General features: G+C 44.8%; 1 protein-coding gene across 3 annotated transcripts in view; it reads right to left on the bottom strand.

The window, feature by feature from the left end:
* The window catches only part of Vari (MAGUK p55 subfamily member vari), a 98,429-nt gene that overhangs the window by 6,503 nt on the left and 67,836 nt on the right, over positions 1-24,090 (bottom strand). For all 3 annotated transcript variants that reach the window (XM_077687360.1, XM_077687359.1, XM_077687361.1), the window contains exons 9-13: positions 21,524-21,589; positions 17,138-17,299; positions 13,707-13,909; positions 3,739-3,870; positions 1,779-1,850 (exon numbers count right to left, since the gene is read on the bottom strand). In XM_077687360.1, coding sequence (XP_077543486.1) covers positions 1,779-1,850; positions 3,739-3,870; positions 13,707-13,909; positions 17,138-17,299; positions 21,524-21,589 — 635 coding nt within the window. The remainder of the gene's footprint in view (positions 1-1,778; positions 1,851-3,738; positions 3,871-13,706; positions 13,910-17,137; positions 17,300-21,523; positions 21,590-24,090) is intronic.

Below are 24,090 nucleotides of genomic sequence, written 5' to 3'. Positions count from 1 at the left end.
ACCCTGAAACATTTTACCTTTCGTTTACTCTGTGTAAGAGGAAGAGCATGTGAAAAGCACAAGCCTGTTTTCCCATGTAAAAACCTTTGCCACCTAATTCTTCAAATGAACCATCATGATTTTTGTATATGTGGTGTAAACCAGATATAAAATAAAACGCGATGTTTACACAAAAATGGCAAAGCTGCTGAAAATAAAGCTAAGATAATTAAGTTCTAGAAAGGGCCTGTTATGCCTGTTTGTGTAGCTTATAGCACCAAAGTTATCGCTTACGCATAATTTTTTTTTTTTGAGTGTGGTTTTATGAGTGCGCGATTTTCTTTTTTTTTTATGTGTGAGCATGTGTGGCCACAAAAAATGGAAAAGTGTCGCTGTCGGTGCTACTGTTTCCGTAGGCACAAGCATTTTAATGAACCGAACAACACACACAATGACCGAACAACACACACAAAATTATGCAAGATATGAATATACGCCCAAGAAATATACCTTGAGGTGCAAAACTGTTCTGTCTTCTGTTTGCGCAACAGTTTACTAGCAACAATGCTGAATTAATTAGCAATTACAGCTGCCAGCAACTATAATCACGCATCTAATTGCACCTAATATTTATACTACAGAAAGCTTCTATAAAGGCTACATTTTTCTACAGCTACGTATACATACACGCCCTTTTTGCTGTCAAGGGGAAAAAAAGAGTGCACACATTGTAGACACACAAGTGACAATGTACATAAATTGAACAAAAAATGATAAACTAAATCTACTTTTGTAAATTTAGGAGGCATACATACTCGTCCCTTTAGCTGGGAAAAAAAAAAAATAAAGTTCAGATGCCACCATAAATGAATTGTTACAAGAGTAGCAAAGCTCACAAATTTATGATACAACTCACATGCATTGCAATACTTCAATACATTATATACCCAACTGATTGAAAAGCATGGCAGGATCTTGACAAAGAACTTTAATGGTGTGGAACAACTTGCAACCTCATACCGTGTGTGTTTATGATAACTGCAGTATATAACAAACTTCGCAGTCAACTGCAACGTATGCGTGTAAGTATTTCTCTTTGTGGGTCTCTAATATTCATAAATTTCGCTATTCAGAAATTTGGGTAAATTTAAAGAAAAGTGAACATTTTGTAACAATCGGAACTGCATGACCCATTCCTGAAATTGCGAATTTAGTAGCTGCAAATATGCCCATGTCCCTGACTCACAAACATCAGGAGCCCTGAAATAATAGGGGTTTATGGTAGCTTAATTTAAAAAAAAAAAGCCTAGTAATCAAAATTTGTTGTTTGAACTCAGAATATTTAATGGAGTTTCACAAGTCTTGAAACACATAGTCTGTTGGCTTTCAAAAGATATACAAGGATACTCAATTTGTTGGACAACAAATATTCTGGTTGTGTTTACAAGTACCATTTCTTATATGAACCAAAGCATTGTGCCACTCATGCTGCCCTCCAATGGCAATTATAAAGTCCAGCTAAGCAGCTTACATCTCAGACAATGGCCTGAAAATGTCAGTTAAAGACAACCTAAAAAACCTGCTTGGAAGCATGACCATAGTTTTTTTGAGAAATTTCTTACAATAAACATTGCACATTCAAGTGACTTTTTTTCTTTATTTTTTTATATGCGTGTCAATACTTTCGAATTACCTTACTGTATCAAGCCTAACAAGAAGAAACCAGGTGTTCAAATTCAAGGTACTTTCGTTTTCTTTGACAGTCAATGGAGCTATTTATAAAGTTCATGTCACATTACCTCCTGAAGGGATGCCAAGCTTTCGAGAGTTCTTGCCCGTCGTGAGCCGTGTCGACTCATGGCCCGGTCAAACTGCACCATTGAAAGACAAAGACGAAGCAAAGGATTACAGCAATCATTTTCAAATCCCACTGCAGTCAAACCCGGTTATATCAAACTCCCAAAAAAACAACTACCAGTTCGATATAGGGGATAATTTGATATAAGAAAGCTAAGGAAATGGACGTCAAAAGCCAAAAGCATTTATAAAACTCTTTACTGGTGAAAATGCCTTATTTTTGCATGAAATAGTCCTGTATCTTTTGCATGAACAACCTCGCTACCCAAGACAGTACATACTTCTCCACATTGTCTAAAGGGTCGGAGCAGCTGAGGCCACAATCTTTCAGATTTAAGAAGCACCGGACTAGTGCGATACACCAATCACTTTGGAGGTTGTGGGAAAAGGATCGTCGTTGCGCCCGCTTTCACTTGCGCTCAGTGCGATGTCAGCAATGTAGCCTTCCAAACTCTTCCATGATCGTGACACCATCACCCACACTCACTAACTTGCCGACCATTGATCCGGCAACGGCACCTGGAAATTCCAACAGCTCACTTCACACTTCAGCAACACCGATGGTGACTTCGTTGCACTCCTCAGGATTATTAGTCATCACCGGCACGCACAAGCCGGCAATTTTGAAGCAATTTCGGGCGGTTTTTTTAGTAACACCCACCAGAACCAACTTCGACACGCTGCTCTCGGGAATTTCGTGCTTGACAGGGACATCCAACTTCTGGCAAAGTTCGACTCGATTTACGATTGCCAGTTTCCTGACGAAAGGCAAATTTGGCCACTTCGCACTAGCTAGAGCCACTAAATAAGCCTTTATTCGGTGGCACTAGCGCTAACCACTACAGCTACACTTTCTAAAAGCCACAAAGAGGGAATGACACAAACACAACGAATGGAAAAGAAAAAAGAAAAAAATGGCAGGCGGGCCGGGATCATTTTTTGCAAGTGGAGGGAAGACAGCTCGCCCTACACGGAGCGATAGCGCAGTCACGATAGGGAGAGTGAGGTGAAGGAGGGGGAAGAGTGGCCTGCTGCCCATGAGCGGCCAAGCTAAACCACTTTGAGGGGTGTGGCAGCGAAATTTCTCCACCAACCCCAGGGAAAGCAAACTTGGGGGGGCACTTCTGCGGCATTTGCCGTTCGATACATCAGTTGTAGCTAGCATTTATGTTTGATATAAGCATAGTTCTAGCTATATATTCCAATTGTAAATGTACCGCGTCCAGAAATAGTTCAATATAAAGGATACTTCGATGTAAACGGGTTCAATATATTCGGGTTCGACTGTGTGCAACTGCACTAAAAAATAAATAAATAAATAAATAAATAAAGAAGACAAACCACCTCGCTACTAAGTTGTTGAATTTTTTTGACACAGGCAGGGACTGCAAACTTAACACTAGAATTATGGGATAGCACGGCAATCAGTTTGGCAACTGGGGAAATTAATGCGAGTTAATTCTGGCATTGTTAGGGAAACACTGGTACCATCTTAGTTTAGTGACTGTTCCCTCTCAAATGCAGAGCTACCATACCAGCTGGCAACCAAAAATTCGGTGCTTTATGCAGCAAGCACTGACTAGTACTGGTAATATACATGTTTTGCCTGTAAAGTACCACAACGAAGCATTAGCTGCAACAGGTTGAACTCCAATCTTTTAAAAAGGTTCAGAATTACTGTGCCAACAAAATAAATGCAAAAGGCCATCTGTCTAAAAAAATTACCTACTTTCCACGAAAATAGTTGCCATGTGCTCTGCATGTACAGTTGTATAAAAAGCCCTTGACATTGCAAATTCCAAAGCACCAAATTGCAAGCTGAATGTGCCACAAAATAGAAGAGCTCTGGTGCTCTGCTGCTTGTGGCAGTTAAGCATGACCCTCTGGTGACACGCCCCGTACCGTGAGGTTGCGACTGCTTCCATATCCATGATGGCGGCCATACTCGTGCATCTGTCGAAAGTGCTCCAGTTGAGGTGCGGCCACGAAGACCACATAAGGCATGAACTCGGGTGTGTTCAGGATCTTCAGGTACTGCAAAACAAGATGTTGGCAGCTATAAGGAGAGGAATGCGGTGCACAGCTCAGCTACTTAACCCTCTGCAGTCCGGACCTTCTACCCAATTTACAACCGTTCCGGTCCACAGCTATTTTGCCAGTTTCTGGTGCCGCGAAGAAAACCACAAACTGTGCAAGCAAAACTCCCAGGATATTTATTTTTTATATTGCATTCTGCTTGCAACTCCTTCCCTAATATTTCGGCAGTGAGTGAAACCTTTGGAAGCAAGCCCCTTGGCCAGGGTTGTTACTGCAGGTTTTGCAGAAAAGCACAGTTTCCCTTCCACCTCCCTTTGTTTTTCTGTTACAAACAGTACAGTCTTTGTTGCTTCGACTGGGAGCTTGTAGCTGAAATGGCTTGTCCCATGTAGCCTTTACTTGCACTCCATACATGCAGACTGCCCGAATTTTTGGATCGAGCCCTCAGATCACCCTCCAGCGATTGGATGAGGTTGTGGCGGTACTGCAGGTTTCCCTGCTTTTTTCCACCTTGATTTTAAAGCTATGTGCGTTTGTAAATAAAACTATTGAGAATGAAAACCCCAAGATACCAGAAAAAAAAGCTTTCGCCACTACTTCATTGTCTTTCGAAAACATGTGTAGCTCACAGAGTAATGATCCGCACAGTGCTATCTCCACCGCTGTTGTGGCCTTCATCACTCGCTTCTGTCGCATCCCTGTCATCACTAACTGATGGAGGCACGCAGTTCTTTTCCTCACTAAAGTCATCATTGCTTTCGCTGAGTGCATTCCCATAGAATGCATGCGATAAAGACGCGTCAATGCTTCCTAATGGACAGCACGCACATGAAAATGCTCTGGAATCCAGAAAGACCGTGCTGAACATTGTGCTGCACCCTAGTGCATAAAGAAGAAAACTACAGCAAACAAAGGTCGTCCCTCTAAAGATGGCGCATCATGCATACCTGCCAACCTGGTGACATCGAAATTCGTAATAACCGCGGACTGGGGGAAGTGGGGGGCAACACACTTTAATTTTTAAGTCTGAACGTTCTGACGTTTTCCGAACCATACGTGCAAACCCCAGTGTTGTAGAGTAATGAGCAGCAACTACATTGGGCAGGGAAGCAAATTCTTACATGTACTGTTTCAAGAACACTTGGTAGTAGTCTCGTGGCTTCGAGCCCGCCGTCGCAATGCGAAGGAACTACCGCGGTCGTACCCCGGGTCTTACTGCACAGGACGCGGGAGTCATACAAAGAGCGCCACGAACACAGAAGTCGTAACCGGCCCGTGAACAACACGCTATAAGCAGACTTGCCTTAGATGCAGCGAGTTCTGGATATGGATACGTAGCCCACCCCGAGAAGAAGACAGAAATCGCTTTCGCAGTTGGTGATAACAATACTACGCATTGCTTTCTCGTGGCTGCGCAGGTACCAGTGTCATTTAAAGATGGTCCAATTTTTTTCGAAAATTCATAATATTTCAGGCATGATTCATAAAATCGTGAGACGCGGCAAAATTCGTACATTTTACGGAAAATTCAGAAGAGTTGGCAGGTATGATCATGTATGCAAAGGATGCGGGTGCATTGCAGTGAGAAAAACCACTAAATTTAATTTTGAACACCCATGTCGGGCATAGCCTGACAGCGCACTGCTACAGCCGTGTTACGTTACAATGGACCGCAAAGGGTTAAAACCTTATTGAAATATGAGTACAGTAGAAACTTGTTATGGTTAGCGACATTATAATAAATCCCCATGATATCAAACAACAGGGCCAGCTTTAAAGGAGTACTGACACGAGATTTCAAAGCTGAGATAACTATGTAGAAAGCTTCCTTTGTATATGGAGATGACTCCCATGAAATCCCATGGAGTTATATCTCCCATGAAATCCCATGAAATCCCATGGAGATAACTCCCATGTAAACAGTTATGTGCACTCGTGTAATTGTTTGTTCACTGCAGCGAGCAGAAAGGCACACCGAGCAGCTGCATGCAAGCAGACTATGCTACTCTGACACTTATATTTCAGAACTTCTTCAAGCAAGCCAAAAAAATAATTAGGTAAGAAAGAGTTCTCAGAACAGCAATTTCATTCTTATAAAAATGTCGCAATGGAAAACTTGGTGAGAGCAATGAGGGGGAGCTGTGATAAACCGGTGTACTGTTTTTAGCACGTTTTCATCGCTCCCACAACATGCTGCTGTAATAAAAAAAAAAAAAAAAAAACTGGCCCAGGTGGCCAACTAGCTAAATTTCTAGGCACTATAGTGGCAGTGTGGGAAAAAATGAAAAAGGCGGCAGGCAATGGGCTCAAGCCGCTGAAGCCCCTTGATGTCACGTCCACGAGCCGCTACGAGTGGAAACATTGGCTTCAAAGCTAAAACTGGTATCCATTCGTGATGCAGCTCAACAAAAAATTGCCGGAAGTGCAAGCTGTGAACCTCATGACGGCGATCGGGCCCGACTCACAAACGTTCTACAAGATGTTTGCATCAAGTTAACTGGAGAGTAACAGAGTTACTACTTCAGTTCTCTCCAGAGAACACTTTGCATCGAAGATCAACTCCGCTTAAAAGGGGTACAAGTTCACCAAGACGAAGCAAGAAAGCAGCGGGAGCTTCACAGACTCCCTAACATCGAGGTTGCAGGCTAACAAGTGCCAATTTGGAAACTTGACCACCAAGCTACTGATAGACCAAAGAAGTAAGGGGATTTTGTACGATGACGTTCATAAAAAACTTTCTGGGAACCTGACAACTGACTAATCGACTTGGAGAAAGCCATCCACTTGTGCTAAACAAACAAAGAGGCCACACTACAGCTGAAAGAAATGACAGCAAAAAAACAAACTGGATGCAGTCAATGATAAAACAAAGGAAAGCACTAATCAACAAACAGACTGGAAAAATCATTGCAAGCACTTCGAATGTCCACATTACCGAAAAGAGTGCCCAGCACATGCGAACACCTGCACCTTGTGCCACAAGGTTTTGCTGCACCTTTCGCTGCAGCGTGCAACTCGACAAATAGTAAAAAACCCGCTAGTCAGAAGTACAGTGGCAGAGCAATACTTTGACAGTGAAGAAATACGCCTTCGAACTCAAGAGCAGCAACCAGCGAGAAAAAGTCAAAATGGCAAGAGATGGTTCAGTTCAGAAGTAGCAAGACTGTCACTGTGACATGGGAGCACAGTATAACATGCTGCCGAAGCAAGATACATGGGAAGCAGAGTTGAAGATGGTACCTTCAAAGGTAAAAAATGTTGTCTCCTACACTAACCACAACCTTTCTGTCATGGGGGATTGCCAAGAATTGTATAAAGTTGCGAGACTGACATTTGTTGTAGTGGATGCTCCAGTCATACTTGTTCTTGGACAGACCACATGTGAAACCCTGAACTTGTGTATGCTTGATTAAAACATCAAATGTGGATGACAGCATCTTTCAGGGAATAGGCTGCTTCAAGGACTGTTTACGAATCCGACATCGAGAAAGGTGCAGCACAAAAGCTGGAAAACAAGCCACCAAGAAAGATCCCATACGCTTTGATGAATGAAGTAAAGGAAGAGCTCTACGGCAAGGAAAGACGAGGAATGGTACAGAAAGTCCAAGGAACCAATGACGTTCTGCAGTCAAAGGGTGGTACAGTGGAACCCCGATGATACGTCCCCCGGGCTTATGACGACCCGCTTTTTACGATGGATCACCGTGGTCCCGGAAAACTCCCCATGGAAACAATGCATTAAAAACCCCGATGGTATGACGCTCGAGTGCACACGGTCCGCTTCGTACGACGAATCCTGGCGTGGATAAACCGGCGTTTTTACCATATTTACACCGCTTTGCCGCCTCCTTCTGAACTTCTTTATTCTTATTCTCAACCCCCATTTGATGGTGCTTGATGTGCAAAGGTCCGCCGGCGGGCCGGACCACTTGCTGAACAGACACTAGCACGCAGGCGTGAGCGGGAGTTAATCTGCGACGGCCCCACGCGGCAGCAGTACGCCAATGCGCCAACCACGAAGAGTCGAAGTTCAGGTGGCAGGCGGACCGTGAATTTGAAGCTCTCTTCGAGCCGTGGACGAGCGCTAAAACACATACAACGCAACCGCAGGCTACGACCGAACAGCCGGTTTCCCCGCTCGCTCGATCTAAGTTTCTTTATTTCACGACGCCCTCTCCATTATCTCTGCTCTCTGCTTATCTATGTGTTTCAAAGCCGCGTTGTCACTCCACTCCTTTCTTTGCTAGAATGCCTCAATTCACGCGCGTCCACCGTAAAGGTGGAGACACGTACTCGATGGCACCGCCATTTTGGGTCACTCGCTGGCCGCCGCAGCAAGTCACTGTAGCAAGACCACGCTATAATTTTTGCCGCAACGCGGTTTACTCGCTAGGTTTAATCATCTTATCTATTTCGCGTTGTTGGGTCTTGTGGGAAACGAAAATAGCTGTGTTAGGCACTTTGACCCAATAGCAACGGCATGGGACCGTTCAAAGGGTGTCCCAACATGTATGGCAATTCCGTTTTTTTTTTTTCATCTCCGCCTTCTACGCTCGTTCGTTTTGCTTGGCTTTGGCAGTTTCACCCTCACTTTTCCCTTCTCAGTTTGGTCGACCACGTCGACCTTGTGTAACCTGCGCAAGGTGCAGCGCTTGCGGTCTATAAATAGTGCCGGACGCGGCGCTTGGCTGGCGGACTAGCTGGACGCCAGGAAGGGGAAGGGGGCACAACATAGGCGTGGCTTTTTTTAAAACTTGGGATTTCAGCTAAAGGTTCGCAAATCATGTGAGAACACGCTAAATATAGTAGTTTAAATAAGTTCTTAGCCCACCTGTCGCGCGAGACCGTCTACAAGGCCGGAATTTACCCGCACCCCTGTCGTACGACACCCCGGTCATACGATGCTTTCTCGCGGTCACTTGAAAGTCGCATTATTGGGGTTCCACTCTAGCTTAAAAGAATGAAAAACTTAGAATCTGCTTAGAACCATTCGAGGACACTTAAAGAACCATTAAAGGGACACTTAAAGGGACACTGAAGTGATATGTAAACATTGCGGGATTACTCGCGCAAATTGTAGTCCGGGGTCCCCAGGCCATGTTACAACCACTCTGGGCGCGTTTACGCGCTTTTATTTAGTAGAAAACTTAATTCGAAAATGCTGTCCTCCTCTCTTTACGCTCGCCCATTTTCTGCGGCGTTTTCGTGTGACGTCGAGAGGAGCCGAGCTCGCAATTGGCTGCGCTATCTGCACGGCTCCCCGGCCTTCAGACAAGAGTCAGTCGGCCCAGGGTTTCGTCCGCCGGACGCCGACGGGTCGTCGCAATTCGTTCGCTCAGTTGAAATGAAGCCAGGACACGTTTGTGAATGTAAGAATGGGCCTTTCTTTACTTGGTTAGTTTGTACACTGTATCTAGCTCCAAGTCAAGGTCGCTTCACACAAGCCCTGCACAGGCGCACATGCGACGCTTCGCTGACTGGTACGCCCGTAGGAAAATATAAGGCCTCTTGAAGGCGGGAGAAGAGTCAGCGAAGTCAATATAGGTACTAAGGAAATAAAATCAACTGATATTTTTACCGTACAGCGTAAAAATAGGGTGCGGGAAGCACTTTTTTGCGCTGGGCGAACAAGCACAGCGGTCAGCAGCACGACTACGCATCTGCGAACGCTTTTCCGTCTACGAAATGCAATTGCTAGACGTGAGCTATTGTGAAAACTCGGGGGACGCTTACTGCACGAGCACAATACAACAAATAGTCACCTAAGCTGCTTGAAATGCCAAAACTAAATAAAAATGTAAACTTGTACAATATATACCTTATATTACCACGTTCGGCGCAGCCCGTCTCGTGGCCGAGTTGTTTAAGGCTGCAGGTATGTCACCGCCGAGTATTTCGCGAGTCACGCGTTCGAGTCCCCGCGGGTAGGTGCTTTTTTTTTTTTTTTTTTTTTGTAAGTTAACTTTTATGTTTTCTACATTGAGTTCACCTTTGTTTGGGCCGCAACGTTCATGGCTCCACGAACTAGTTCACAGAACGCACGCAGGCTGGCACTGGCGCGCTAGCGAGTTCTCGTTGGCGTGCTGTCCATAAGCACCGACTGCTTGCGGGCAGTGGGCACAGGCCAGAATGAACAGACCCTTGGCCTGGTGCGAACACGCATTTTACGGTACAGGCATGAGTGAGGCAAGCTCCAAATAGGGGGGGGGGGGGGGGTGGAGTGCATGACATTTGTGCGTCAGCGGGTACGCGGAGGGCGTCCATGCACTGCGTAGGCCTCGGCTAGTGAATGCTACGATTCCAAGCCGTCCTGGGAGGCTTATCTTTATGCATTTTTACAGCTGACAACATGGCAGAAGCGCGGTACGATGATTACTGAGTTATTGAGAATGCCCATCCAACAACGCCACAGGTTGTGTTTTACAGAACCGAAACCGAAACCGAAACTTGTTTGGTTGCTCACCTTGGGCATCGTCCAATCACGGTCCCGCTCCTCCCAACGTCACAGCTTTAGTTGGTGCGGCCGCCGCAAACCGCGCATGGTAGTTTTTCTTCTTCGGCGCTTTGTAAAATAATTACCGATTTGTCAACCGGATAAACGATGAAAAGTGGGCTAATTTGAGCCAGTCTACGCAGTGCAAGCAAAAACGGGAGCTTGACAAATTCACTTCAGTGTCCCTTTAAGTTATTTATAAACATTGCGGAATAACTAGCGCAAATTGTAGTCTGGAGTCTCTAGGCCATGTTTCGATCTCCCCCTCACCTCTCGGTCTTCATATGTCCACCTCTCAAAATTTCCTGGGGAGAATCCTGCTGTGCAGCTATAATAAGCATAGTGTGCGTAGTACCAACAGCAGTACGCACTGGTACTTCTGTTTTTGTGCACTTTCGTAACTTCATTGTTTATCCCACCATTCTTATTGCTATAAAATGAATATGCATTACACTTAAGCGAAAATAGCTCATTCACCAAGCTTATAAGCCCTGCCTAACTTGCATTTGCTTTTGCTGGCCTCAACCAATCGCCCGGCTGTGCACACGACGTCATATATTCTAGTGCGGGAAATGAGCTACTGAGTTGCACGGCCATTCCCTTTTTTCCCCAATTATATAGCTTATTTGAGCGAATTTTACGTTAAAAGTAATGTCAGTATAATTCTAACGAGGCAATCTTTCGAAAGTGGTGTTTTGTCTGCATGGCCCCTTTAAAGTGTTGCAGACAAGACACTATCCTCTGAAAACCCTTGAAGAAGTAGTAGTCCACATCCAAGGACCAACTCATTTAACACTCATGGACCTGGGAAAAAAAAAAAGGTTCCGGCAACTGAAAGTCTCAGAGAGCTACCTCGCATTCACCACAACCTGGGGAAGGCATTGTTTCACAAGAGTGCCATTTGGAATAGCTATGGCACCAGAAGTGCCCCAACAAGTAATCAGACAGCTACTTGAAGGTCTTCCAAACGTGGTGAACTCCACAGACGACCATGTAGATCCACAGCCAGACAAGCAGAGAGCTACAAAAATACACCGACGCTGCTTTGAAAGTAGCGTGTGAGGCAAGAACAAAGTGATACCAAGAAATGTGCACATTTGATGAACGTGCAGTGAAGTTTCTCAGTTACATGCTTACTCAAGATGGACTGACAATTGACGACGAAAGGTGAGTGCCATTGAGAGGATTGGTAAGCCCAGGAACAAAGAACTATTGAGATTGCTAGGAATGCTACAGCACCTGTAAAAAATTCATCTGAACTTGGCAAAAAACAAAGAAAAAACCACAACAGTAAGAAAACACGCCAAACAAGACATTGACAGGCTATAGACAGAAGAACAGAGCTCTCTGCTTTGAAAGAAATAATAAAAAAAACAGCTTTAGAAAAGGCTCTGACACTGGGTTAATACAATACGAGTGGAGACATACAAGCTCTGCAGTGCTAGGTACGGTGCTCCTACAAAATAGAAAACCAGTGCCGTATGTCTCAGCAGCACCGTATGCTACGCAACAAAACTATCTGCAGATAGAGAAAGGCATTAGCCAGCAGGAACAGCTTCAAAAAGTTTCGTTGGTACATATACGGAAGTCCTCTGATAATAGAAACAGTCCACAAGCCTCCAGAAACAGCCATAAGAAGCGACTGAATGAGCCAGTGCTACAGAAAGTACAAAGACTTCCGTAGAAAACTATCATAATGGAAGTCTTTGACCATGCGGGAAAGACCAATTTCATCGTAGTGCACAGCTACTCGGGCTACATTGACTTAAAACACTAACAAGAACACCAGCAGGCATCATCAAAAGACTGAAGTGTTGGCAACACACAGTGTACCAAGGCTGCTCAAGTCAGGCAATGAAACTTGCTTGTCGGTAAAGCAAATGGGGATTTGAAAGCAAAACATTGAGTCCCCGGTGCCCACAATCACATCTACATGCTGACAGAGCAGCGCAAATGGCCAAGAACGTTGTAAAGAAAGGTGGATACAAGAGAGCTGCAATAAACATAAATAAGGCATTACGAAACATGGACAAGGTGCCGAGAAACAAAGAGGTCGGGTACCAAGCACTAAAGCTCTTTAGCCGTCAAATTGCGATGACACTACCAGTCAGCGCAGAGCTCCTCTCCTCAAACATGAGATAAATAAGAATGTAAAAGAAAAACTCAAAATACTGTGTAGGGATCAAAAGGTGGATGCCTACATCCATGCATCACCTGCTCCAGAAGTCAAGGAAGGATTCAAAATCAGAGTATTCAACAATCCTTGTAAATAGATTACAGGAACAATCGTTGGAAGTGCACCTTGCTCAAGGTCCGTTGTAATGACAAGGGGTAAACTCGGAAGAAGCACTTCTTTCATCAGACCTATCAGAACAGACTTGGGAGACACCAAGACTGCAATACCTATTGTCGCAAAACCACACCCTACAAGCCAGAGAGAAACAGACTATCCACCAGCCAGTGGAACAAACCATAATGAAACACACAGTGAACAAATTGGTACCATACAACAACCACAAGAGCTGGATGGCTAGTAAAGACCCAAGCTCGAATTAACCTCTAAACAAACAAAAGAAGGGGGGTTGTTAGTGGAAGCTGCATTGCCAGCGAGATCACTTCCAGCCTGCCTCCAAAGCCTAAGTATGGCCCAATTTTTGCAACTACTTTCATATATTTATTAAATGGTTTCCTCAATCACCACAAGAATTGCCGGCCAGGGTGGCTCAATGGCTAAGGTGTGCTGAGTGCTCAGCACAAGGATGCAGGTGTGATCCTGGCCCTTGTGCAGGGTGATCCTGCACAGGCTTCTGGTGAGACAAACGTGGTGACAGTAAGCGATGCATTTAAACTTTTTTTTTTTTTTTTCATCCAAAGTGCCTATACACTGTAAAGCCTCGAAAAACAATCAACTCCCCCAAACAGTCGCCCTGATAGGTCCGATTTGAATTTTTGCTTCTTTCTTTTATTTTTCAAATTTTGGGTGTTTAACACGCCAAAGCTAGCCCTGGACTATGAGGTGCGCCATAGTGGAGGGCTCCGGATTAATTTTGATCACCTGGGGATCTTTAATGTCTGCCGAAATCTCGACACATGGGTGTTTTCATTTTTCGCCTCCATCAGAAAAGCAGTACTGTAGCCGGGATAAAACCCACATCCTTGGGCTCGCCAGCACAATGCCTCAGCCACTGCGCCACCACGGCAGGTTCAATTTAAATCTTAAGCACATTATACTTTTCCAGAGAAGACAGCACTTTAGACACAATAAGTTAGAGAATAAATAAAAACTGAGGCACCAAGCCCAGACAAAGAAGCAGTGCCCAGTGGAGAGTAGTGATCATACCTGGGGGCTGCAGTCCACCACACACATCTTGCCAGAGCGGATGACTGCACGCAGGGTGTCCAGCTTGGTGCCGTACAGGTGCCCGCCATGTTCACCCCACTCGAGGTACTTGTTGTCGGCTATGTCCGCCTCCATCACTTCCCGCGAAACAAAGTAGTACACCTTGCCGTCCGTCTCGTTCTCCCGAATCGGTCGAGACGTGTCTGCGCCAAGATGGAACACAAGGCCACCAACTTACGGCAAGCTTCAACACAGCGTGTGCCTAGAAAAAGCAGGGTGCGTGTGGGTGACTGAGGGAAAAATGAGTTCTTGTTTTAACCGGAAGATTGGCCTGTTACACCTATCCTGATGTTTCGAAAAAAAAAAATAATACTAATAATAATTCTGAACTTCCGAAATTAACAAATGAACCGTTGGTTTTTCTCTTTTACCTCCCATTTTTCTGTAGTATAGACTCAAACGTCGTAACTAGTGCGCAAGGCTGCCGTGCACTCTTACAGCAATTACAAAAGCTACACACCAAAAGATGCCACATGCATTTTTCCCGCATTTGCAAGTTCGTAATTTCTCTTTATTGTACACTCTTCAACAAGCCGCCCCAATATGCTTTTACAACTCGTCAAGAATTGTCTGGGTAGGCCACACCGGTCCACAAGATTGTCATTTCCTAGTTCGTGAAACAGCTCCTGCTGTCGAATGCAGAGCATCTGTGGCCTGGCTTAATATTATTGACACAGCTAAACTTGCTTTCTTCCATTTAACTTATCGTTTAATAAAAATTGTTCAGTATAAGGATTGCAGAGCTCTGCACAAAGTTAATGTTAAAACAACCCCCCAGCCCCCTGTGGCCAGTGGAAAAAAATTCACTTTTGAAGGCTGTATACCAGGGAATGCAGGCATGCCTCCCACACAGCCCATGCAACTAGAACCGATGCCTTCTTTTATACTTACCCCTGCCTTGGCCCCAATGGCAGAAAAATGTGAAGGATGCAGAAAAAACAGGAATTGCTTGACTTTTCGTTTAACGTCCACGCTGCAAAACCCATAGCCTTGAGTCCAGCCTAATTTTATTCCCTTGAATTTGACAGCTGGTATTTTTGGAGCAACCAGTGTTAACTTTTTTTCACAACATAACTGTCCTCAGTACCAATTTTTATCCGATTTTCTTTTGCCATGCTTGAAAAATTTATTTTTTGCGACAAAATACACATCATACATTTCAAACTCTGAGCACTTGCAACTACTGGAAACACATGCCTGCCTCCTTTGGTCATGGTGACAAGCTTCTCCACAGTGCCCCTTTGGTGAAAGCAGAGTTGGGAGCATGAACTCAACAGCAGTTGGTATATTGCTAAAAGACAAGAAGCCGGAAGCTCTTGGAGTGCTATTTGCTTGGCCTAGGGACAACAGTACCCTTGTAATCCGGTTGTAAGCAGTGACAACATGGTAATACCCAGTCCTTTAAACATTTCTTTAGTTAAAGTATGCCCCAACCTGGTCCATTAGGTCACTTTCTGCAAACTACTGCAAGATTACCCTGTCCTTACTTGGCCTACATGTGCACTTAATCTTTCTGAAAAAATAAAACAAGGAACGGCATGAGTATTAATACAGAATTTAACCGACTGTTGCAACAGCCCATTATAATCCTATTTTTAAAGAAAGCTTCCATTGATGTCCATGTGGTGGCTACTACATTGAAGCACCAAAAGCACGAAAAAAGGCTGTGCTCCTATCTGTGATGGTTCTCTTAAGCAAAATCATAAACACGGACGGAAGTCCTTAAAGGTGTCTGCAAAGGAAAGTTGTCTGTGTCTGTGAACGTGTCTGCGATGATGCACACAAGCCATTTAATGAAAGATTGTGGTGAAATTTAATCGTTTTTCTGCCAATTTTCATGTTAAGGTGAAGGCTGAATAATCTTCGTCATTAAAATACGACGCACACTCAGCTCTAAAAGCAAAAAATTTGCTCATACAAGAAGCACCCACATAATTTTCAATAAAGAAGAGATCAAGCAATGAGACTTGGGTGAGAATTTAATTATACATACTTCTCCCCTCCTGAGGCTACACACTTTTGCTACAGATGGATGAGCTGCCTAAACCATTGCAATAGAACTCTATTTTGAGAGGTTCAGGAAGAGCTCCATTGGAGCAGCCCCTTCGCCATTGTCCTGGAAAATCTCCCTTTCATGCCCAGAAAAAAGATCAGTGTTTGTTTACACTGATTATTCAAACGAAAGCCACCAGCTAAGTTCACTCTACATTTTCCTTTGCTTACCTTGTTATTTCTCCAGAAAAAATAAAACAAGCTCCTCTATTACACCTGTGCTTTCCAAAATTTGGGAGGTTATAAGCTGCAGTGCAGAAAACTATATGGGATAACAGTGTTACTTTTTTCACTTTCTGCTTTGCTGAACAACTGCTACTCCTGGATTTGGTATACTTGACTTTCAAGCCCAGTAATTTACTGACATAGGAAAATTTGGTTTACAATTTAGACATCCCTTAAACTGCTCATTTTTTAATGCTAGGCCATAAAGTTTCAGTAAAAATGTTTTTCTACGATACAATATGCCACATGTAGTGATGACGTCAAGTATACGTGTTGCGCTGGTTTTATTTTTCGGAGCATCGGTGACATTGACCAGAGCTGTAGCACGCTGACTGTGCTTCCAAAGACAAAACAACCCAGTGCCTGGGCAACAGAGCTCAACCCCATTTGTCATTGTTTAGAAGTGTTCTACTTGGTGCATGAATTTCAAAAGAATCTCCCACATAGCAAATTCATAACAAAAACATGCTATAGACTGGGTCTGCTGTATTGAAAGAATTAACACTATACTGAACAAATACTAGCATGCCGTGCAGTTTATTTATATGCAGGTTTTACCATAGATAATGTTCTGCTTAAGCTGGCCTATGACTAACAGCTTTCTCTCATTCCTCTGCATGTTCAGGCCTGCCTGTTGTTGAAAATGCAGTAATGCTACAATTGCACTAACTGAATCTCACAAAGTGCAAAGATCCCCAAAGTTTTCAAGCACCTAGAAAACCCCAATTAGCACAAATTGTTGCTTTGTTCAAAATGATTAATTGATTGTGGGGTTTAACGCGCCGACGCTACACAGGCGATGAGTTGCACCGTAGTGGAGAGCTCCGGATTAATTTTGACCACCTGGGGACCTTTAATGGCTTTGTTCCAATTAAGATACCCCCCCAAAAAACAATGTTTTGAGACAGGCTGTGTTTGTACAAGTACCAAGATTCGCGCCTCGCCACCATATACTACCCACAGGGGATAAAAGCTGAGCAACTGCTGCAGGTGACCTAGACACCCAAATAACATCTATAAAATGACCACAATGCCTCTTCTATGCTACGACCAAACAAACATTCTTTACAAGACTAAAAAAATTAATTACTCACGGGGAAGTGGTGTCCCGAAGTGCACAGGGTCATAGCTGATAAGCTTGCTCTTGAGCGACCGCCTTCCAACCCCCTGGGCACCAACCAGAGCCAATGTCTTGCGTTCAAAAGGTGGCATCCGGGCCACCTCCTCATAGAGCAGCAGCTCGGCCTTTTCAAACTCTGGGCAAAGAAATGACAAAAGTGGGGTGAATAAATTTTTTTTACATATTGCAGCTGGGTATGGTGTTAATGAGAAGTGTGATTAGCATTTTTGTGAATGTCTTGAATGAATTTATTCTACAAGTGCACTGCCTGCCTCTACACCAGGCTTCATGATAGACCTTTAGGATTTATTTGTTACTGTCAATACCTTCAAGGAGCCATGAAGAGAAAACAAAAGTTTGTTTTATTCGAAAGATTAGGTGTTTCATAGTACCCCAAGCGCTTTCCCGGAAGCAAATGATGCTTTATTCACTGAGAAATAAGGCAATTTAAGCCAAAATTTTAAATCTCCCGCTAAAATTGCACATTTGGTGACATGAACAATGGCGTCATACGAGCCGGTCCATGAAACAGATACTTAGTATGTCGACTCCATATAGCACCCACACGCGGGAGTCAGACAGCAACCGAAACTCGTGCCGAAACCGAGACGGCGGCCATTTTAAAAATACAGTAGAATCTCGATAATACGTTTCTGGGTGATACGAATTTCGGGATGATACGAATTTCTGAAAAGTCCCGGCAAAATTGCATTGTTTGCAATGGGAAAAATTTCGGCTGTTACGAACGGACCTGCGCGGCCCGGCGGATGATACGAACGAGCCGGCGAGGCGCCCGACTGCCGGACAAGCAAGTGACGGCTCTCTCTCCCCATTTGTCACTCTTTTTTCTCCAGAAACGGCCGGGCTGTTGTTTTCTGCTCGCGAAAACGCGCCCCGCACGCCCCATGCGCGCCGCGAAACCTTTTGCACGCTGCGCGCGCCGCGGCCGGCGGCGGCAACATGGCGGCGGCTTCGGCCGTGAAGTGGCACGGCCGCTTGAGCGACTGCTTCTAGCCGCTCTTTAAAATGCCGCTCAAGGCAGACACGAAGTTTCTTGTGCAGTAAAGGAGCTGATAACGTTGGCGAAAACGGTACTATAAAACACCATCCGCGCCGCTAGTGAAAGCGCCCATAAAATATCTGCCGGAGTGCTAAGCCTAAACATCTCGGGCGGAGCCAGCGGGCTGTCTCGAGCGTTTCGCAAGTCGTCAGCGTCTTTTTCTGACCGAGGTAGGAGATACCGCGGGCGCGAAATCGTCAATGTGGCCGTGAAAATACAGCGCGCGCAAAGCCGAGGCGTGCGAATCGCGTGCAAAAACGCACCATGCGGTTCACGCTTGACTGTTGCGGCGTGTAGCGAGCTTGTACACCGGGAGTGAGGAGACAAGCGCGAAGCGTTACGCGCGCCAGAAAGGACTGCTTTGTGACGTGGGGGTTTAAAAAAAGCAGAAAAAATCACGGATTTGTTCACGCGAAAGTAAGAAAAGAAATAAACGAAAACTTTCCTCAGCGCTCAATTTTTTGGTCTGTGTTGGTTCATACGAATTTCGGATGATACGAATATTTTTCGCGGTCCCGCGAGATTCGTATCATCGAGATTCTACTGTACTAGTAAAACCTAGTGCACCCGCAGCCCTAGTCATGGAATCGCCTGATCCGGAGAACAAAACTCTCGCCGAGGAGCTAGGGCTTGCATTTAACAACCTCACACCACTTGAACGCTCAATGCTTCTAAGTGCACGAGCGGCAGGAGTTGTGGGATACGCGGTGGACGGGAAAGCGACCATTCCGCGATAGCCACAACAGACGAACGCCCTGCCGTCGGCACCGCTGCCTCGTCAGCCCCGTCGCGACGGACGAATACAGACTGGTACGTATGTGCCGTATTTTTATTACGGTTAACAATAGTTCAATTTCAGTAGCAGTATCGCTTATGCCAGTTGGCCGGTGTCGTGTATGGAAAGCCGTTCGCGCGAGCTCTCTGCTCCGACCAGAAAGATACGAGCGTCAATGCGCGCTGTGTACGGCATTTTTTCCCCCAAGGTCAGAGCGCTTTGACGGTGATTTGACGAAGTCGGCAACGAGTGCCAGCATGTCCCACGAGTGAGCTAACGTAAGGGTCCCGCTGTAATCACTTCGTCGGAAATGAAGCGAGCACACTCGTACTTCCTTTAGCGGACCCTTTCTCCTCCGTTTGCAAAGTTGACAAAACGCAGCCACTTGCTTCGCCGAGGTTCGTCGTTGGGCAGCACATGAAAGGAGATCTCTTCACCGGCGGGGATGTTGCACTCCTTCGACGATTTGCCCGTACTACATGGGCATTTCACAACGCAGCAACGAAATTTCATTGCAAAGTACTCGAACAAACTGAAGTTTTCAGTGGTTGTAAACTAGAAACGAGCTCGTAACGACAGCAGCAAGCCAACACCATTCGAAACTTATGCGACGACTGGCACTATCTCGTCGCTTCTTGCTGTTCCTTACTCCCCTCGTTTCTATTTTTACCTTTGCTGGTTGGCGATATGACGGCCAACCTCCTGTCAAGGGATTAAGATACCAAGCAAGGTCGCGGCTGTACGTGCTGGAACGGTTCGTTGGCCCCTAAGAGCCTCGAACCCGAAAATTCGTCTGCGCGACGGCGAGATGTCGAGCTCGGCCGGCGGTAGTTTCGTACGCATTGGCGCACACGCTTGCGTGTTCGTTCGGAATTCAACCGTTTACTCCACCGTTCTTTGTCATAAAAAGAATGTGCAGTATGTTTCACGGGCATATAGCTCGCTATGCAAACTGTAAGCCCTGCCTAACATGCGTTTGCTTTTGCAGGCCTCCGCCAATCGCAGAGCATTCTCGAGTGACATCATAGGTTCTGTTGCGGAAAATGAGCTGGTGGGTCGCATGGTAATTTCCTTTTTTCCTAATTATGTAGCTTATTTGAGTGAAGTTTGCGTTATAAGTGGTGTCGTTATGGTTCTAACGAGGCAACCTTTCGAATGAACCAAACTTGTGTTTTCTCTTCATGGCTCCTTTCACAAAAAATGATGCTTTATGTCCTACAATTATGCAAGAAAAATACTGGATAGTAGTTATTAAAAGGGCTGCCAATAGAGCATCTGATACAGTACCCATAAGCAAATACATAGAACCCAAATGAAGTGCAAGTCCCAAGCCTAACATAGAAGGCACAAATTTTCTCTGTGGACTTCCACTGGGCTGATTAATCAGCCCACGAGCAATTTTTCAATGACTGTCAGCCATGCCTAAATAAAGCTGCTAATGTTTTTGACAAAACCGTATGAGGGTGCACTGTGCACTGTAGGTACATTCTCCATGTGTTCTTGAACACTTGCACGACAAATGAGAGGCAGTGGGTACTACCCTTCTTTTGTCAAAAATTATATCACAGCATGATGAATGATGCCGCCCCTGACTTCAACCATTGCTGCACATGGTAATTTTCAACTTGACGTAACATGATATCGGATCACATAAAGTACGCGACTCAAACCTATCAAGATAATGCAATATGCACGCATCATCACAACATCATCAGTTACCTGTATCACACTTGGACTTAGAACTTAGAACATTTTATTTAAAAAAATAAAAAGTTACAAGCAACTGCTGCATGTGGTGCAGCATGATTACCAAGAAAAGATGGAGTTTCAATCCAAAGCGCACAAAATTGCTCCTCAACGTCACTTTCTGACAACGACATGTGCAGTGCTTTCATTTTAAAATGGAACTTGCCTGAATGTAAACCAATGCACCGAACTTGTCCTTCCAAAACCTGAGAGTAAATGTAAATTTAGAGTAAATTTAGAAGCAGCACCTTGAGGTGCTGCTCGAAATTAATGCTGTAGTGCTAGCTAGTTCACAGTTTTCAATTTTGTGTCTCCAAGCATTGTGCAGTGCTGCCGTATATGTACGTGTCACAGAAGATAATGGAAACAAGCATCATGGTCTACACTTAGCTTTTTGGCCCAAGACCTCTGCCAAAAAAGATGACACTGACAAAGAAAATGAATGGTTTTTGTCACGTGGGCACAGCACCACAAAAGCATCGAATATCTACCATCAACAACATTCAGCATAATATATAAAAACTGATGAAAACAAGATCGAGGTTTCAAGGAAAGATGCAACTGATGTTTTGAGAAGGCATGTTTTGCGCTCAGGCAGGTGCCAGAGGGTGCAAAGCCGAGGCATCAATCACTGTTTCAGACACATCCACATTTTGACTGCATAGTTGTAGGACAAATTTTTCCAAAATTGTCCATGATCTGCAAAATTTTACTGAATCATTTACTTAAGGAATGCTGCCATGGCTCATAAATATTACCCTGAAAATTTTCTGGCATACCTGCTGAAGCCTTGCTCTCGTACATGGTTTTCCGCTTCTTTTTAGTGATCTTTGTGCCACACATCTCTGGAAGCAGCGAAAAAATGTATTCAATTTAAAAACTAACCCACAAATAAAAGCACACATGGAAGTCTACCTAGCACATCATAGGCACTGTATGCAACAAGAAACTTACAAGTGTTTTTTTTTTTTTTACTTCACACCTTGAATACAAAATAGGCGCAGAAATAGTGAGGCACATGGCACCAGTGCCAGCCATGCCGTTCTCATAAAAAACATTTGTTTTCCACTTCAAGTTCACAGGGCTATTATCCCAAAGCAGTATCACATCAACAGGGAACTCAGCAGAAAGCAACTATGGCCACTACGCTGATGTCAGCTGAGTGTAAGCACTCTGCCACACCCCAGCGGGGCTTTCCATCTGTGGCCAAATAACTAAGAAAAGAGTACAAGTTTGGCATACTATTATCAATCATATAACACGTCAATCTCACTGAAGGTAGAAAATAGCAACAGTAGGGAAAAACAGCTAATTGTGACAGATATGAAGTCGATTGTGGGGTTTATTGCGCCGACGCTACACAGGCGATGAGGTGCGCCGTACTGGAGGCCTCCGGATTGATTTTGACCACCTGGGGATCTTCAACATGTGTTGAAATATCGAACATACAGGCGTCTTCACTTTTTGCCTCTACCAGAAAAGCCGCCGCCGCGGGACAGACATGAATTCAGACAACTAACTAGCAGCTTCTTCTATCTTGCCACTTAGGGGAAGGGGTCACAGCCAGAAAAGACTGCAAGCCAGAGTTGGGGGAGCCACTAGCTGTATATAAATGTGAAATGTTCTTAGCTTACTTGTCCAACATTCCGTTAAGCTGACGATGCCCCCGAACTACCCCTTTCGAGAGAGAGAGGAAAGAAACAAAAAAAAAAAAAGTCACCTAAAATATGATGCAGACTGACTGGCAGCTGACAGAGGAGGTTGCCCCAGGAAAAAGGAACTTGCAGGTAAGGAGGAATGCTTGACACTGATTGGTCAATGAGTTTGGCAAGGGGTATGACTTCACTTGTTGAAACTTAGTGCTGATTGCCTATAGTTCATCTAACAGGCAGTAGATTGTTATATCCCTCTAGTACTGGTCAGATGATGGTCACTTGCCACATGCTAAGCAAACTGAGGAAAAATGGAGTAAGCTTTAAGTGCCCGGCCACACAGAGGAGACTGACTAGACAGAGCATCCAAGGATGTGTATGTATCTATACTTGGCGAATTTTCCCTTCTTGAGAACAAAAAGTAATTACAGTTGGACATAATGATGCGTGCCTTGACTCCACCTAACTCAAACCATGCTTGTGGTTAAGTGTTACAAAGTATGTAGTATGTACCAGTACAAACATTTTGCATGCACAATTCAAGCGCCTTGTAATTTGCCACGCGTTTTTTTTAGCAAACCACCTAACAAATTACTTTTGGGGAAGCAACCGTGCCCCCAAAGCTTTCGACTTCCACTGTGGCATGGTATCTGGAAAAAACTTCAAGAAGCTTTCAAAACATGTTTGCAAGTATGTCCTTGGGTAAACTGCAATCAAAAAAGTCTGAGGCCACTACCTTCACAATGCGAATTCCCAGGTAATTTACATTTGTGCCAACCTATCAAGGAATCAGCTGCATGCCTCGTGTTTGCATAAGTTATGGGGTTTGGCTGGTGACAAGTCGGGAACCGGCATCGAAGTGTTGCTCAGCCTTGTGCAGGAATTCAGTTCTAATTTATTCTGTTTTTGAAATAACTCATGCACTATGCGTATCAAAATCAAAATGCACAATTCTAATGTAGTGTTTTCTTATTGCTGTGTCTTGCTAAATATTTGGATAACCATAAATTTCATGAACTTTCCTATTTGCAATATTAATCAGGGACAGTGGCGGATCTATCCAGTCCAGGTCACTTTCCAGTATGCTACTCTCATGATCCCTACTGACAACACCAGGATATGTTTTCTCCGATTGCCAATGAGCCCTTCGTAATATTGCTCACCATGAGACCCACCCATGCACCACTGACTTTGTTGCTTCATTACTAGATTTAAATCCTCGTCCATGTTTCCCACTGGTTTGGGTTCCTGGCCACACTGGCATTAGTGGCAACATCCGAGCAAACACACTGACCCATTCCCAGGTCCACCCATGCCATGGCCAACCCTGTAACACCCGCCAATGGCTCGTACTAAACAATGCGCTTCCTGCTGTTATCACTTACATGCCCAGTGCCTATCATGCCCCCTGTACCCACCCCCCCAGTCCCCGTCTCACTTGCGAGGCTGCGTGCCTCATTCTGCAGGCTCAAACCTCTTCACTCCCCTCCCATCACATTTTTCGCCGCATCTATCGGTCCCTGGGCATCATCCTTCCTGTCCCACCTGTTCTTCCTACCCATCCACCCCTCATTCTTATTGGGAATGCACCCCACCATCTCTTGCCCCATACCTCGCCTCCACTACTTCCTAGGAGCTCTGGCTGTCTCCCCTTCCAACAGTGAACATCCAGGCTGCCCAGGAAGCTCTCTGTG

The sequence above is a fragment of the Haemaphysalis longicornis genome, unplaced genomic scaffold (genome assembly GCF_048455015.1).
Source record: "Haemaphysalis longicornis isolate Haplotype H1 unplaced genomic scaffold, Haemaphysalis longicornis Haplotype H1 scaffold_1, whole genome shotgun sequence".
NCBI lineage: Eukaryota > Metazoa > Arthropoda > Arachnida > Ixodida > Ixodidae > Haemaphysalis > Haemaphysalis longicornis.
This window is presented reverse-complemented; position numbering and strand designations above follow the sequence as displayed.